The sequence below is a fragment of the Xiphophorus couchianus genome, chromosome 15 (assembly GCF_001444195.1).
Source record: "Xiphophorus couchianus chromosome 15, X_couchianus-1.0, whole genome shotgun sequence".
NCBI classification, from domain to species: domain Eukaryota; kingdom Metazoa; phylum Chordata; class Actinopteri; order Cyprinodontiformes; family Poeciliidae; genus Xiphophorus; species Xiphophorus couchianus.
The window spans coordinates 13,387,704-13,401,356 of NC_040242.1; the positions used below are offsets into that span (position 1 = coordinate 13,387,704).

The 13,653-nt window shown below is 36.9% G+C and overlaps 1 protein-coding gene across 1 annotated transcript in view; it reads right to left on the bottom strand.

Annotated features, from left to right (window-relative positions):
- nbas (NBAS subunit of NRZ tethering complex) overlaps nt 1–13,653 on the bottom strand; it is a 165,563-nt gene that overhangs the window by 34,326 nt on the left and 117,584 nt on the right. The window contains exons 47-49 of the mRNA XM_028040395.1: nt 12,255–12,457; nt 9,676–9,765; nt 8,822–9,005 (exon numbers count right to left, since the gene is read on the bottom strand). Coding sequence (XP_027896196.1) covers nt 8,822–9,005; nt 9,676–9,765; nt 12,255–12,457 — 477 coding nt within the window. The remainder of the gene's footprint in view (nt 1–8,821; nt 9,006–9,675; nt 9,766–12,254; nt 12,458–13,653) is intronic.

The following is a 13,653-nucleotide window of genomic DNA, read 5'->3' on the forward strand; positions in this document are numbered from 1 at the left end:
TCCACTTCTGGATTCTGGATAGTGCTCATTTACCCAACCTCTAACCCAATGACTACTTTGAGTTACTACAGAAATCTGGCCTTCATTTCACATCAATATATAAATTAGAAATGTATCCAATAAGAAACATTGTTTCTCCTGATGATGCCACACATTTTTGATCTAGATGCCACAGTATGGTCTGGTGTTCAAGGCAGACAGAGAACCAAACTCATACATGATTCCAATGTGCAAAAACAACAAACAGAAGAGAGGGGGGGAAAATATGAGGCTGAAAAGGTCCTTTTCTATACCAGAGTTCCTTTATTTCGTTTTATGTTCCAAAATTGCTCATCTTAGCACAACAGAGTTGTGTAATCAATCTTTAAATATACAACAGATGGAGTCTTGTAAAATGGCAGGAGGGGAAATAGTTTCAAGCAAGAACAAACAGTAAATAGAAGCACATGTCACATCCTCTTGGAAGCGCACCCTAAATATTTACAGTTATTAAAGTAAAAACATGAGCCTTCAAACCTAGACCCCATTTTGACTTGCATACATTGTAAAATATTGATGGGCACTTCAATCTTCTTTGCAATGTGAACATTTTTTAAAATAACAATGCCATGATAGACAACTACAAAAGTGTTGCTATGTTATAATGGAACAAATGACAGCAGCAAAGTGTTGTTAGCAACTGACAGGTCTGGTTCATATTGGTTACTTCCTGACAGCATTAGAGATTTGATTTATACCTATAGTAAGTCTTTCTAAGGGAAAAAGTTTAAAATTGTCTGAAATTTTGACAGAAATGGGTTCTTGTAGAAAAGAAAAGTCTGCACAAAAATGAAAGTAAAGGGAAACATGTGGGAGAAGCACCTATGGGTTTTCCAACATGGACAGGGGTTCATGTTAGAATTTTTCCAAAATCTGAAGTTTACAGTCTACCAAACTGTAAACTAAAATTTACAGTTTGGTAGACTGGGATATGTTGAAGCTGTTGTGCCTGAGCTATTTGTTGATGTAAACTCAGAATGGACAACATTTTATTTCCAAAAGGACCATTTAAAAATGGTCTGAATAAAGTAAGGAGGACATTTGAGAAGACACCTAAATGTCCATACTCTTCTAAACGGTGGCAGCACAAATATTTGAAAAATATGACAATTTAACTAGAAAGATTCAGATTTCTACATGCATATGAAGTTAACAACATATGCATGTTGTTAATGTCAACATGCATATGTTGAAGTTAACAACATATGCTAACAACACATTCTTACTCCAAGAACATTGGAGTAAGAATGTTCTTTATAAAAACTTTCATAAAACACTAACAGAAGAATTTGAGCAATTACACATTTTTACTTTCCTCAGCTGCCTGGATAGACCTGGCTTATACTGTAATATATTTGACAAATGGGCCAAAGAACTGGGCTTGACTATAAGGTTTTAGGTATTTCTTTCAAAAAGCTTGACATCAACCTGCTCGACCGATTCCGTAATCTGTTTAGATGTATTCTTGGAATAAAAGTCATATTGGGACACACAACTGTCTCAAAGTTTCCAGTTTCTAAGTGCTGATTTGAGGTAAGATTGAAAAATTTGGAGGCCGTCCCCTGTCTTCTTCCTTTTCCACGTTATGCAATGAACAAATACAAGGATGTCCAAACTTTTTTCACCGCAGGCCAAAAGTTGAAGGTACTCAGTGTATAACATTTTTTTTCCAATTAAAACAAACAAGAAAATGGTTGGGAATTATTTTCTTCTTACCTGCTCAGCATAGCAATAGTTTAATTTAAAAGGAGGAAATACATTATTGTAGGCCTGAAAAACGAGTAAGATATCTGCATTAGTAAGAAATGGGTGAACATCATACTTGTGGCCCACTATCAATGATGTCAAAATAAAAGCAAAAAAACATAACCAAACATTTTGCATTGAACACAAAGTAAAATTGTCATTGAAGATATACTATAAAATTGCAAATTTACAAATTAGTGCCACAAAATTATTGCTCTTGTAGCAAAATCTACCAGTGATTTTCTATCACTGGTAGCAAAATAAATCCAGAAATTGATGCTACCAAAACCATGATCAAGACTGGACACCCTGATCTTTGTTTGAAAGGTTTATTTCCAACATACATTTTTAAATACTAAGACCAGAAAGCTCACACATTGTTTTGTATAACCATAAAACCTTTAATAATTGTCCATATGGACAAATACAAATTTAAATTGAGCTTAAATTGGAGCAGCATCTTCTAAGTCTGTACCAAGGCTAGTGGGGAGACATCACAAAGGTGCTCTGCTGCAATTGTAATGAAAGTTGTATCTACAAAGTATTGACTCATTGGGTCTGAATATAAATGCAAGCTATACTTTAGTTTTAAAGGTGAATGATTTAGAGCTGTGAATACTTTTGACAACCATTGAACATCTCATCTGAAATTTGGTGAATCAGTTAATATGTATAATAACTTGCTGATTAAATGGTCTGCCCATTCAACTGCTAAAGTACTTATATGAAGGTAAAGCAAGCACCAAGCCAAAGCAGGATGACTCAAAGTCCTAGGAAAGGTAAGCTTAAGCTTCACTGCCTCAGGATAAAAGCTACGGAGTGAAAAGTAAATTAAAGAATAACACCAATTAAAAAAGGATATTTAAAACTAAAGCAAAAACAAGTTAAATATAATATTGTTCACAAAGCAAGTTCAAGTTTGAGGACAGGTTTGATATGCAAGCTCCTGAGGCTGTTTACCTGCAGAACAGAAGGCCAGCAGAGTGCAGCTACTCAGTGTGTTCTGCTAAGCTCAGTTCATCCATATTACATACACATTGCACAGCAAGGCCAAACAGCTCAGCACCAAAATGGTGTGTCACAGCAAATGATCCATGACAGTGACAGGGGCGAAAAGGCCTTGTAGCATGAATCAATGATTGGGGCGATGAGGAGCTTAGATGATGACATTTCATGCACCCAATCACGCATGAGCACCTGCTGGTGATTCTCTCTGTAATCCCTGTCTGGCCAAGTAACATTTAAAGTAAACACAGGTGTGAAGGCCTTGATGCGGTGACCTGGCTCAATTTACTTCCCTGCTCTCTGGAGATTTCCATTTAACTGTTTAAAGCCTGATGTGGTAGTTAGTGAGAGAACTGTGTTGGGATTCAGCATGATAATTACTTTCACTTTAAACAACAAGTAGAAATAGCATCGCATTAACAAGTTTTGACAAACATGGCAGCATTTGCCTTGACGTCATCTGTTTTTTGGGGGGTTTTTTTATGTTAGAGAGAAATTACCCTTTCTAGACTGTGGTCATTGATGTAAAGGCCACAATATTCCCAAAGACTTGCACTCAGACATAACAGACCCTCCAATCTTGACAGTGGTGGCATTTGGATGCCCTGCTGTTATGACTAATCATTCAAAATTAAGTCACAAAATCTATTCCCACTGTCACCCCTAATACCCTCGATACCTCTTTTTCCATATCACTCCATTCCTCCTCCAAACTGGCTAAATGTCAGCATTTCAATTGGGCTCATTAATACCTTCCTTTTTAGATGTCTCTCCAGTTAAGTAGTGTGTTGGGATGCTAAATGAGGGAGAAAGAATGATGGATGGGAATGGTGAGTGGCTCTCCTTTTTATTTGAATATTATTTCAGTATATATATATATATATATATATATACTGTATACACATTTACACATACATACATCTCAAACACCTCATTATCACTTCCCTGTATCTTTCCAATTCCATCTTATATATCACTGGGTTTTTGTGAGGCTTTGACTCTGAATCATGTGGCAGGTGTTTCCCCTGTCACAGCTGATATTGGAATGACAATATTGACAGTTAAACTACATTTATTTACTCCATTTTCCTCTTTTCCATCATCACAACATACTTATTGCTCTCATTAGCTTTAGCATTTTGGGCTACATCTACAAATGTGAGCAACAAGGCCAGTATGAGTTTATGCAACTGTCTGACTTAATTTCAGACAGTGGGGCAAAAGGTTCATTTTGTAATTTTATGTACTGTAAATACAAAGTTCATATTATTATTGGCAAGCTGAGTATAAATGAATGACACTAAGAGTATAACACATCAAATATTACATCCAGTCCTTTTTGATGTCATTTAACTTGCGAAAAATCTACATATACATTGCACATTTCTATATACTGTATAATGCATGTCCAATGGACAAAAATGTGTCATTTACACAGGCACATGCAGAATATACAAGAGGAATTTAGGTGTCAAAACAGAAACTGAGGTGAAAACAGAACTTATCAGAGGCAGACAGTGAGGATCTGAAGAATTACTGATGTAATGTCAAAGAGTTGAGTGGAAGGATGAAGGATCAGATCTGTAGGAATACACAATGCAGCTGGGCACCTCTTCTAGCACTGCTGTTTTTTCCATTTCCATTCTTCATGTATCCACTCTGATTGTGATCAATAACTTTTTAACTTTTCCCCTATTTTTTAAAGCTTTGATTGTATATTATTCAACCTTCTTTAGACCTCTTCTCTTATTTTGTTTATGGATGTATGTTAACTTTGTTGTCATTTAATGCTACACAAATAAACTTGAGTGGATTTAACTGCAACTCATTCTATCAAAACATTTTAAGCATCAACAACTTCTCACTGCAAGGTCACACCAGGACCTGTGGGAGTCAGGGTCCCAAATAGAGAGTCATCAAAACTCTGGTTGTGTTATCACAAGCACTGTGCTTAAGACAAAGAAGGGAACTTTATTTGGAACTACATTTATTTTAGTTAAGTTTAAGAGGAGAAACTCTGCTTCAATCAATGTATGTAACTACACCAGGTACAATTTGACCTCATTTTAAAACCTTAACTTTCAAATGGTCAAACTAATGATACATTTTTTTCGACTTGCATGTTTTATAATGTTTATTCAATTATAAAACATACATTCATCATATTTTATAACATGATGACAAAACATTATATTGTTTTGTCATCTGGTGCTTAAAAATGTTTCCCAGACAGCTTCCATATTTTTATGCAACTGTCCTGGGCTTTCTTTCATAGCATTCGTTTTGGAAATGGGAAATGCCCCCTGCATGACCTCATCAAAAGCTTAAATTTGATGAGGTGTTATCCTTGAATGGTTGGCACCAGTGATGTCTATGTGAGGAGAGGCAAAGTGCTGAGGTCTATCGTAGGACCTTCCCACTGTTCTATCTGTTTCTCCCTTTGAACCTCTGGGAGAAGTTGAGCTTAGATTATTATCCTTTAAAACAACCTTACTGCTTGCTTTGACCTCAGCTAATCGAGTTAGTGGAATTCATGCCCTTTCTGTGTTCCAAGGCAGTATTAATTTTCCCCTAACGACATAAAGGCCGCCCTGCAACCTAACCCAGCTTTTGTTCCAAAAGTGTTTGGTTCATGCTCTCTAATACAACTGACTTCTTTTTACTTGCCTCCATTTGCCTCAGAGGAGCAAAGGCATCCACATAATTTGTGTTCAGTGAGTCCACTGCGGATTTGGACAGCATGCAAGGTTTTAGGAATACCAAACAATTATTTGTGTCTTGGGCAAAACCACATACAGGAAAGCCTGTATCAAAGCAGCATCTTTCACACTGGATTGTGGAAGATATTATTCTGGCATAATCTAGCAAGGGACTCCAGCCCCCGCCGGGTCTTCATTCACACTCCACCAGGGGGTTTGCATCCTACTGAGCCTTTTTTAAAGGAGTCTCTATTCAGGATGCGTGCACCTGCATGCTGGGCTTCCTACAACACGTTTGCTAAAATTTACAAGTTTGATGTGACTACTGCCGTTTTGGCACATTTAGTAATAAGTGCAGGCTTTCTTTGTGTGAACCCTTACTGATTAGCCTCTGGGAAAAGTTGTCATTAAAACAGGCATGTCTGCCAATCCAGTAGTCATTTCTCCCAATAGTGAGACACAAAAAAAAGCTAAGAAAGAAAGTTTAAGGTTGTGAATATAACCCTGGTTCTTTGATTAGCATGAATGAGTCTCTCACCTCAGTCACATGAAATAAGTTTAGATTTTGCTATAATTGTTTTTATTTCTTGGGATTAAAAAAAACAGATCTAATCAGAGAACAACAGTAGAACATTATATAAAGCTGAAAGGGTTGGTTTTAGATTATAACACCACTAATGCAGCAGCTGTTTATAAAAGTTTCTGTCAATTGCCTCATTATATAAAGTGAAAATTTCATTACATGTTTTGGTTTCCAGCAGCCAAAGGACATGTTACTCTAACTTTAAAGAAACAAGCTTTGTTTCTTTTTATATATATTTAACATTATGTAATGCAAAAGCACTATGGCCAGGTCAATATTTGCGCTGTCCTTCCTACATCCATTCTTCAACAATTGTTATTAGCTTTTTTTTTTTTCAACAGACTACAACTATGCCAGGGATGAAGAGGTGCATGATATTCCAATAATAGGAAAAGCTCACCTCCTTGTTTGAAGCATGAAGAAAAGCAATACATCACAACAGCGAGGTGATATTATCTTTGCCAGTGCTCTTCGGTTATCCAATTCAGAAGTACAAATTGCTAAATAATGGAACAAAATAAAGAAAATAAAACCTTGACTTTGTTATCATCTGCAAGCCTGTTGTGACTAAGCAGGTGTTTCTATTTTACTCCTGCATTTCATTGTAGGTCAAAACGTTAATATCTAATAGCTTTCATAAAAAATACAGCAGCCATCACAGCTTGTTTGTTTGCACCTGTGCTGCAGGTGAGCAGTACAGACAACTGAATAAATTGAATAGGACTTTGTCCCTGAGGTAACCTGTGGGACATCTTTAGAAGGAAGCTGTGCTGATTAGTAAAGGACCCAAGGGTTCTGAAGAAGAATAATATCAACTCCGATCCTGTCTGTTGTTTCCCCTGTCATCTCTCTACTCATATGGCTTTTTATTCCTCTTAAAGCAATTTTTTTCTGCTCCTCGGCCTCTTTGTCTTCTGGCTGCAGCAAGACACGATGGGGTCAGTACTGACTGAATCTGTAGCACGGCTTCAGGGCAACTGGCTGCCATCAGTGGCAGCACTGCTTATGGGTGGCAGGAGCCTGCATGATTAATCTTCTGCAGCTTTCAGCTGAGCCGTTGACACAATGAAAAGTTGCTCATATTAAAAGAAAAAATGTAATGAATAAAATAGTAAGTGTGAGTGAACGTGCTCCTGCATGAATTAGATTTGGGTGGAAGCTGAGCTGTGAACATGAGAAATATTTAAAACCAACCAAAATTTAGACTAATGAAAGTTATAACAGAGACCCACTACAAGAATCCTGCTAACGCATTGGGTTGCCGAGGGAAAGAGAGAACGAGAGACATGGCATCACTTCATTTGAAATGAGACTGGCCCTTACTGCAAGATGTCTTTTACAAGATTAATTAACAGATCCCTTGGATGTACTCTCCTTTAAGAGTGCATGTGTGTCTGCCTCAGTGTGAGTATTTCATCAAAGCCTGCCAAATGTCAGGAGTTCACCCAATTAGTTAAAGAGTCCGGGCCCACACACCTGTCTACCTGAGCACACAATGGCCTGCGGCTGCGTTCATGCATTTGCACATTGATTAACCAGATTCGACCATGAATTAGTCAGTGAGATAACATAATGACTAGCCACTCAAAAGCTGGTTACACTAGGGAGGGGAAAAGGTGGAGGTAGAATCAGACATGTGCTGAGGCGAGATGAATAGACGTGTGCCAACAGCCTGAGAATTACGAAATGAATACAGATATGAATGTACAGCTAATTTTGCACCTTTAAATAAAAACTACATTCATTGGTGTGATAAAACAACAATAAATGTTGTTTTATCACAATCAAATCAAAGCGGATTGCACATGATAATCACATCTGCAAACATAATTAAATGCATTTTCATCTTAAAGTAAAAAAAAAAGACTTTCTTTGGCTTCTTTTTTTAGCCCTTTTCAGTTTCCCGCTATTTTCAAATAGTTCATTTTTCCTGTTCCATCCAAGCCTCCTAAAGTGATAAATCATCATTGTGCCTGAACATAAACAACATAATCAAAGACTGATCAGATGTAGAAGGGGAAAGCTTGACATGGCATTAAAACACATTTTTCATGATTAGATTACAGCTGGATATTACTTCTTTTAAGGTGACAAATGTTTCACATCCATGTGTCAATTTGTACCTGCCATGTAAAGTAATTTTATATAGTTGTGCTCATAAGTTTACATACTCTTACAGAGTTTTTAATTTCCTAGTGATTGTCTAAAGAACATGAATGATAAGACAAACATGTTTTTTTCCCTCATAAGTTGTTATATGAAGGCATTTAGTGAAACAAACCATATAACAATGATAAAATGTGTAAAGCACACTCAGAATGCTGTTAGGCAAGGCATAAGGATCAAAATGTAAAAAAACCTTCAGAAAGCATCAAAAACTACTGATTAAAAGCAACTTTAAAGTGTTATAAGAAGGTCTGGCTCTGTGGAAGCAAAGTATGCAGAATTTAGGAGCAAATTCACTTCGCTCAATTGCGACATTTCACAAAGAAGTGAGTGATTTCTTGGTCCACCCCTTCTTCTGTTTTCTAATTCTCCAAATTAATTCTTCTTTTAGCTCTTTAATTTCAAGTACATCCTCAAAATAAATATAACCAAGCCTCTATAATCTTCTGCAAATTAATTATTTTTTAGCTTTTTTAAAAAAAAATAATGCTGGGAATAAAAGTCATTTCTCAAGTGCTACAAATTAACACTCCATGTGCAGTGGGTAAGTGATTGCCATTACAAGCATGTGTGTTTGCATCACCTCTCTGTCTTTGAGCACAGCCTGAGTCCTGTAGAGCAGCAGAAGACGGACGTCATGGTCCATCAGACTGAAGTTACTTTCCAGGATCTGCAGGACGTCGATGCGAGGCCTCACCGGGAGGGATGCGTCACCGCAGAACGGACGCAGCCAAGCCAGGAGGTCATCTGAAGTCACAGTGCTGTCACTGATGGAAGAAGGGCAGAGAGACAGCAGTCAGACAGGCCAAGAGAGATAAGGAAAGCTCAGACTGGCAGAGGATGTGTGTGTGGGTTACTCTCAGAAGAGATCAACAGGTTGGGCTTACGTGTTTCCAAAAAAAAAAAAAAAAAATAGAAAAGGCCTGTACAAAATTACTTCACAGTGATAAACAGTCTAAAAGCTAAATGTGAGTGACATTCAAGAGTACTGAAATCTTTCAGCAAATAAAAAAAAAGCATAAAACCTGAATCAATAATAAAAATAAGGTCTTTAAGGCTGCTTTTCTGGCCTGAACAAAATTTGAACTTTTGCCAGACAAGTCAAAATCTAATTATTGTACACACACAAAAAACGTTTTGCAGTTTAAGTGTAGAAATCTACAACTTATTGACATTCCCGTCAATACCTGAACTTAATTAACAACAATACTGCATTCAGATTAGAGTCTGGATCAAGTGGGTCTCAGAAGTCCTAATTATTTTTTATTTCTATGCCATTCTGATGTGGATTTGCTGATGGGCTTTGTCTTATGACTCGTTTTCAAGATACACACAACCTTACAGTTGAAAAGGATACATTTACTTCTTGAGGATCACAAGTCCTCAAGAGGTAAGATTAAACTTTCAAATAGGCGTGAGTGGACAAGTGGAACCTACCCGCTCTGCACATTGTTGTGCACAGATGCCACCAACCCCTCCAGGACCCTGAGGGGTTTAGGGTAATTTGTCAGGGCAGTTTGGTCTCCACTGAAACAAAAATAAAATCAAAATTCTAAGTTAAAACAATGCAGGATCATAAAAAATTTTTTGGTAAAGCCAAGGCACAACAAGCACTTGCTTGAGACAATTTTTAAAAAACCACTGTTTTTAAAAATGAACCAGAAAAAATGTTAATAAATCTGCGGAAGAGGAAACCTCATAGGCTCTATAAGTTTTGTTAATTTACATGATCTTTTGAATTCTCACTTCCAATAAGTTGCAAATTAAATTGATTTAAAAACACAAACTAGCAATTTGAAAGAGAAATTGGGACATCATTAGTGTTTCTGTTTTTGTGGTTCTGACATCTGCCTCTTTTCCCGTGTTGTTCTTTGCATGTATCCATGCAAAGACTCGTGTCTTGGCATATATAAACCACAAAATACACAAATGTTCTTCCACAAATGAAGGAGATGAGACAGCATTTTCTCTTTAGCATTTTCCCACTTAGATGTTTCTCCTTGGAAAACACACATGCAGACACCAACACAAACAGAGTGGTTATGACAGATACAAAAGACAGCCATTAGTGTTAGACTCGGCTCTGCCTGCTGCACCAGACCAGAAAGCTTTTTGGGGGAGCCAAAAACCAGACTGGCTCATTCATAACTGCCAAACATTCAGGACAGTCCTACAACAATAAGTAAAGGCAAATTTCTGAAAGCCATAAACACGACAAAGAAAATCTACCTATAATTACATATAACGAAGCTCTGTGTAAGCATACATACAACCAACAAGCAGATATATAAAAGTTGTGGATGAAATCCAGAAGAGAATATCTACACGAGGGTGCATTAGTTATCGGAAGACAATGAATCAGAGAAAAAGCACAAAAACACATGCAAGACAGAGAGTGTGTGTTCATTACAAGTAGTGAATGCACGTCTGCATGAATACAAATGAGAATCGGCAGATGTGCACGATCATCTTCTGCTGGTGTATAAATGCAGGTGCCATTAATCTGCACCATGCACCATTGAGCAGCCATAAAAAGCAGGAAATGAGGCAGGACAATAATCAAGGGGATTGGTGCTCATATATCAAGCCAATCAAACGGCCAGATTATATCTGGCTCCGTCGGTAAAACTAAAGAGGTCCACAAGGCTGAAAGGGCAACAAGAATGAGTTGAACTTCCTTTCTTTTAGGTCATATTAATAACCCAGAATCTCCTCAATTCTCTGTTTTTCACCAAGCTCAGTAATGACTGTATAAAGTTTTTGCACGCTGAGTCACACAATATCCACGTATTTGGCATGGCTTTTAAATCTAGCAGCTCCACAGGCATGTCAGCACGAATCATCTCTCCGTTCCTTTCGAGTGCTCAGAGCTGAACTCCCACAGGCAGCTTCTGTACATTCAGGCTTCTCTTTTGACAGTATTCTTCCCAACAACATGCTGAGCCCGGAGTGGACCGATATACTGAATATTTTCTGATAAGTGCCAAGAAAGATCAGGTTGTGGGAGTTGTGTTAAGGTGCCCTGATCCTAAGCCTCTTTTTTATTCATATATAATTTTAAGACATATTTTGTATCATTCTTTTGATTGTATAATCTTGTGAGACAGTATGTATAAAAATACAGTAAAGGGATGATGATATTGTTAAGCATGCATTTGTACAAAATGTAATAATGATAATAATTTAAAAAAAAATACAGACAAGAAAACTACAAGACACACAACTTTCTTCCAGCAAGAAAAAAAAAAACTCTGAAAAATAATTTTGGCTACATGTAGATTTCTGTAACAATTAAGAAACCTAATTATGTGGTCTATTTTTACATAAAGATACCAGATTTAGCTAAAAGAAACAAAAAAAAACATCTTAACTCAAAAATTCAATTAAGTTTGCATTTTTAGCCAGCAAAGACTCATCCGTAGCATTCTGTTTGTGGTGAAATAAGAAAAATGTTAAGCTTTGTTAATTAAAAGTTTCTTACCGTATTATAAAAAAGAACTAGTGTGTGAAATGTGTTTTGAGTGAGGCTATCAGGGAATTAAATTACATCTTTATACAGCATCTAATTTTAGGTTGAATTCTACTTTCAGTGTTTATACAGCAATGAAGCAAGGAACTTTCAGGCTTTCAAAACAAAGCTTTTAAGAGTTTTCCATGGCAACAGGTCAACATACTGAATCAGTAAGCTAGCTTGTCCTCACACAGGAGTGAGATACTATTTGTTCACCTATGTTCTCTTGCAAACTTCTGTAAATGTGTATAACAATTGCATGCGTTTTTATTTTAATGTACAGTTTTGATTCCTGACTTGAGTTCCTTGTGCTCTGACAACTATATTCATATTCATATTTTTACAATTTATAGACAACTACTACTCAGTGGTAGTTGTTATTGTGTCTTGTCTCTATGCTGTAACTGCGAAGTAATTTCCCTGCTGGGATGAATAAAGTACTTCTATTCTATTCTATACAGGTGTGAGAGAAACTGAGAAACAGAGAGAAAGTGAGTGATCTTACCTAAGTGCTGCCACGACCCTCTGCACAGCCTCCTGAAGCACAGTTTTGACAGACAGGTCGAGCGGTCCAACAGCTACAGACAGAAGCTCTTTAATCTGCTCCAGAGGATGTCCGTCAGTTGCCATTGTGACTGCTAACTCGCAAATTTTTGACCTTTCAGACCGCGACAAATCATAAAGCTGACTGTAGCGCTGTCGCTGTTCCTAAAGTAGAGAGAGATAAACAAAACCAAAAGGAGTCTGTTGAATGGTAACATTTTATTGAACTGCATTATGGGTATTTTAAAATTCCCATAATGCAGTGAACTACATTAATTAAAATGTGGCTAAAGAAAAGATGTTTTCGTCTATACATTACAGACCTTTAGATGTACATTTGTAGGAGTTAGACTTTTGTCATAGTGAATCCCAAACCTCTTTAAATTTAAATGTCTTAACTTTAACACTTTTACCTGCAAAATATGTGTGTTTCTTGCAGATATAAACCAAATCATTTCTTCTAATGTAGAGATGCGGTATAAAAGATGTACACTTAGCAATCCAGTATGCACTTTGATCATGACACGAGTACGTTTTTCTTTTTTTAAAACAAATATGGGTCTTTTTGTATTACCGAGACAATATTAAGGACTTGATACTGATATCTTATTATTATTCCTTCTGTTGAAATGAGACAGTGATCATTTATATGAGATACTTAATTATAATATTATATCCATCAGCGGTGTGCCAGCTAAAGGCTGAGGAGTGCCTGATTGGATAACATTTTATATGCAGCAGTTTCACTGTGGTCCCTCATGTTCCTGGCAATATAGTCTGAGGCTGAGCGCCTGATGAAAAAATACAGCGATTTTGGTAATACGCCAATTATGTGCAATGGACATGATGATGAGTGAATGTGCTATTACATTAAGCTTTCAATTCATCAGTCCTTGCTCCAGCTCTGAGAGGAATGGAAATTACGTAGCAGGATTGAACTTTTCTGTAAAATAACGCAGACAACAGACTTTGATTGGGATGTTTATTCTGGAGAGCAATTTATAACCTTTCTCAATGTTCGCAGCACTTTGCCAGTTTACAGAAACAATCTCCAGTGTGGATTATTGTGATTTTATTTGATAAACTTGTACAAAGTGCATCATAAATGTAATGCTCAACATTATGGCTTCATGAATGAAATCTGAATAGTGTGGGATGCATTTATTTTCCAAGTCCACAACTCTATCCTTGAATCGTCAGCTTACTTCTCTGGTGTTCATAGTGCTGTTTGTTCATAAATGTTCTCTTACAAAATCTCTGAGTCCTTCATGGAATAATTGCATTTATACAGAGATTAAATTAAACACAGTCAGACCATGTTTACTATTTAAAGCTGTGTCCTAAACGCAGTTGGTGGAACA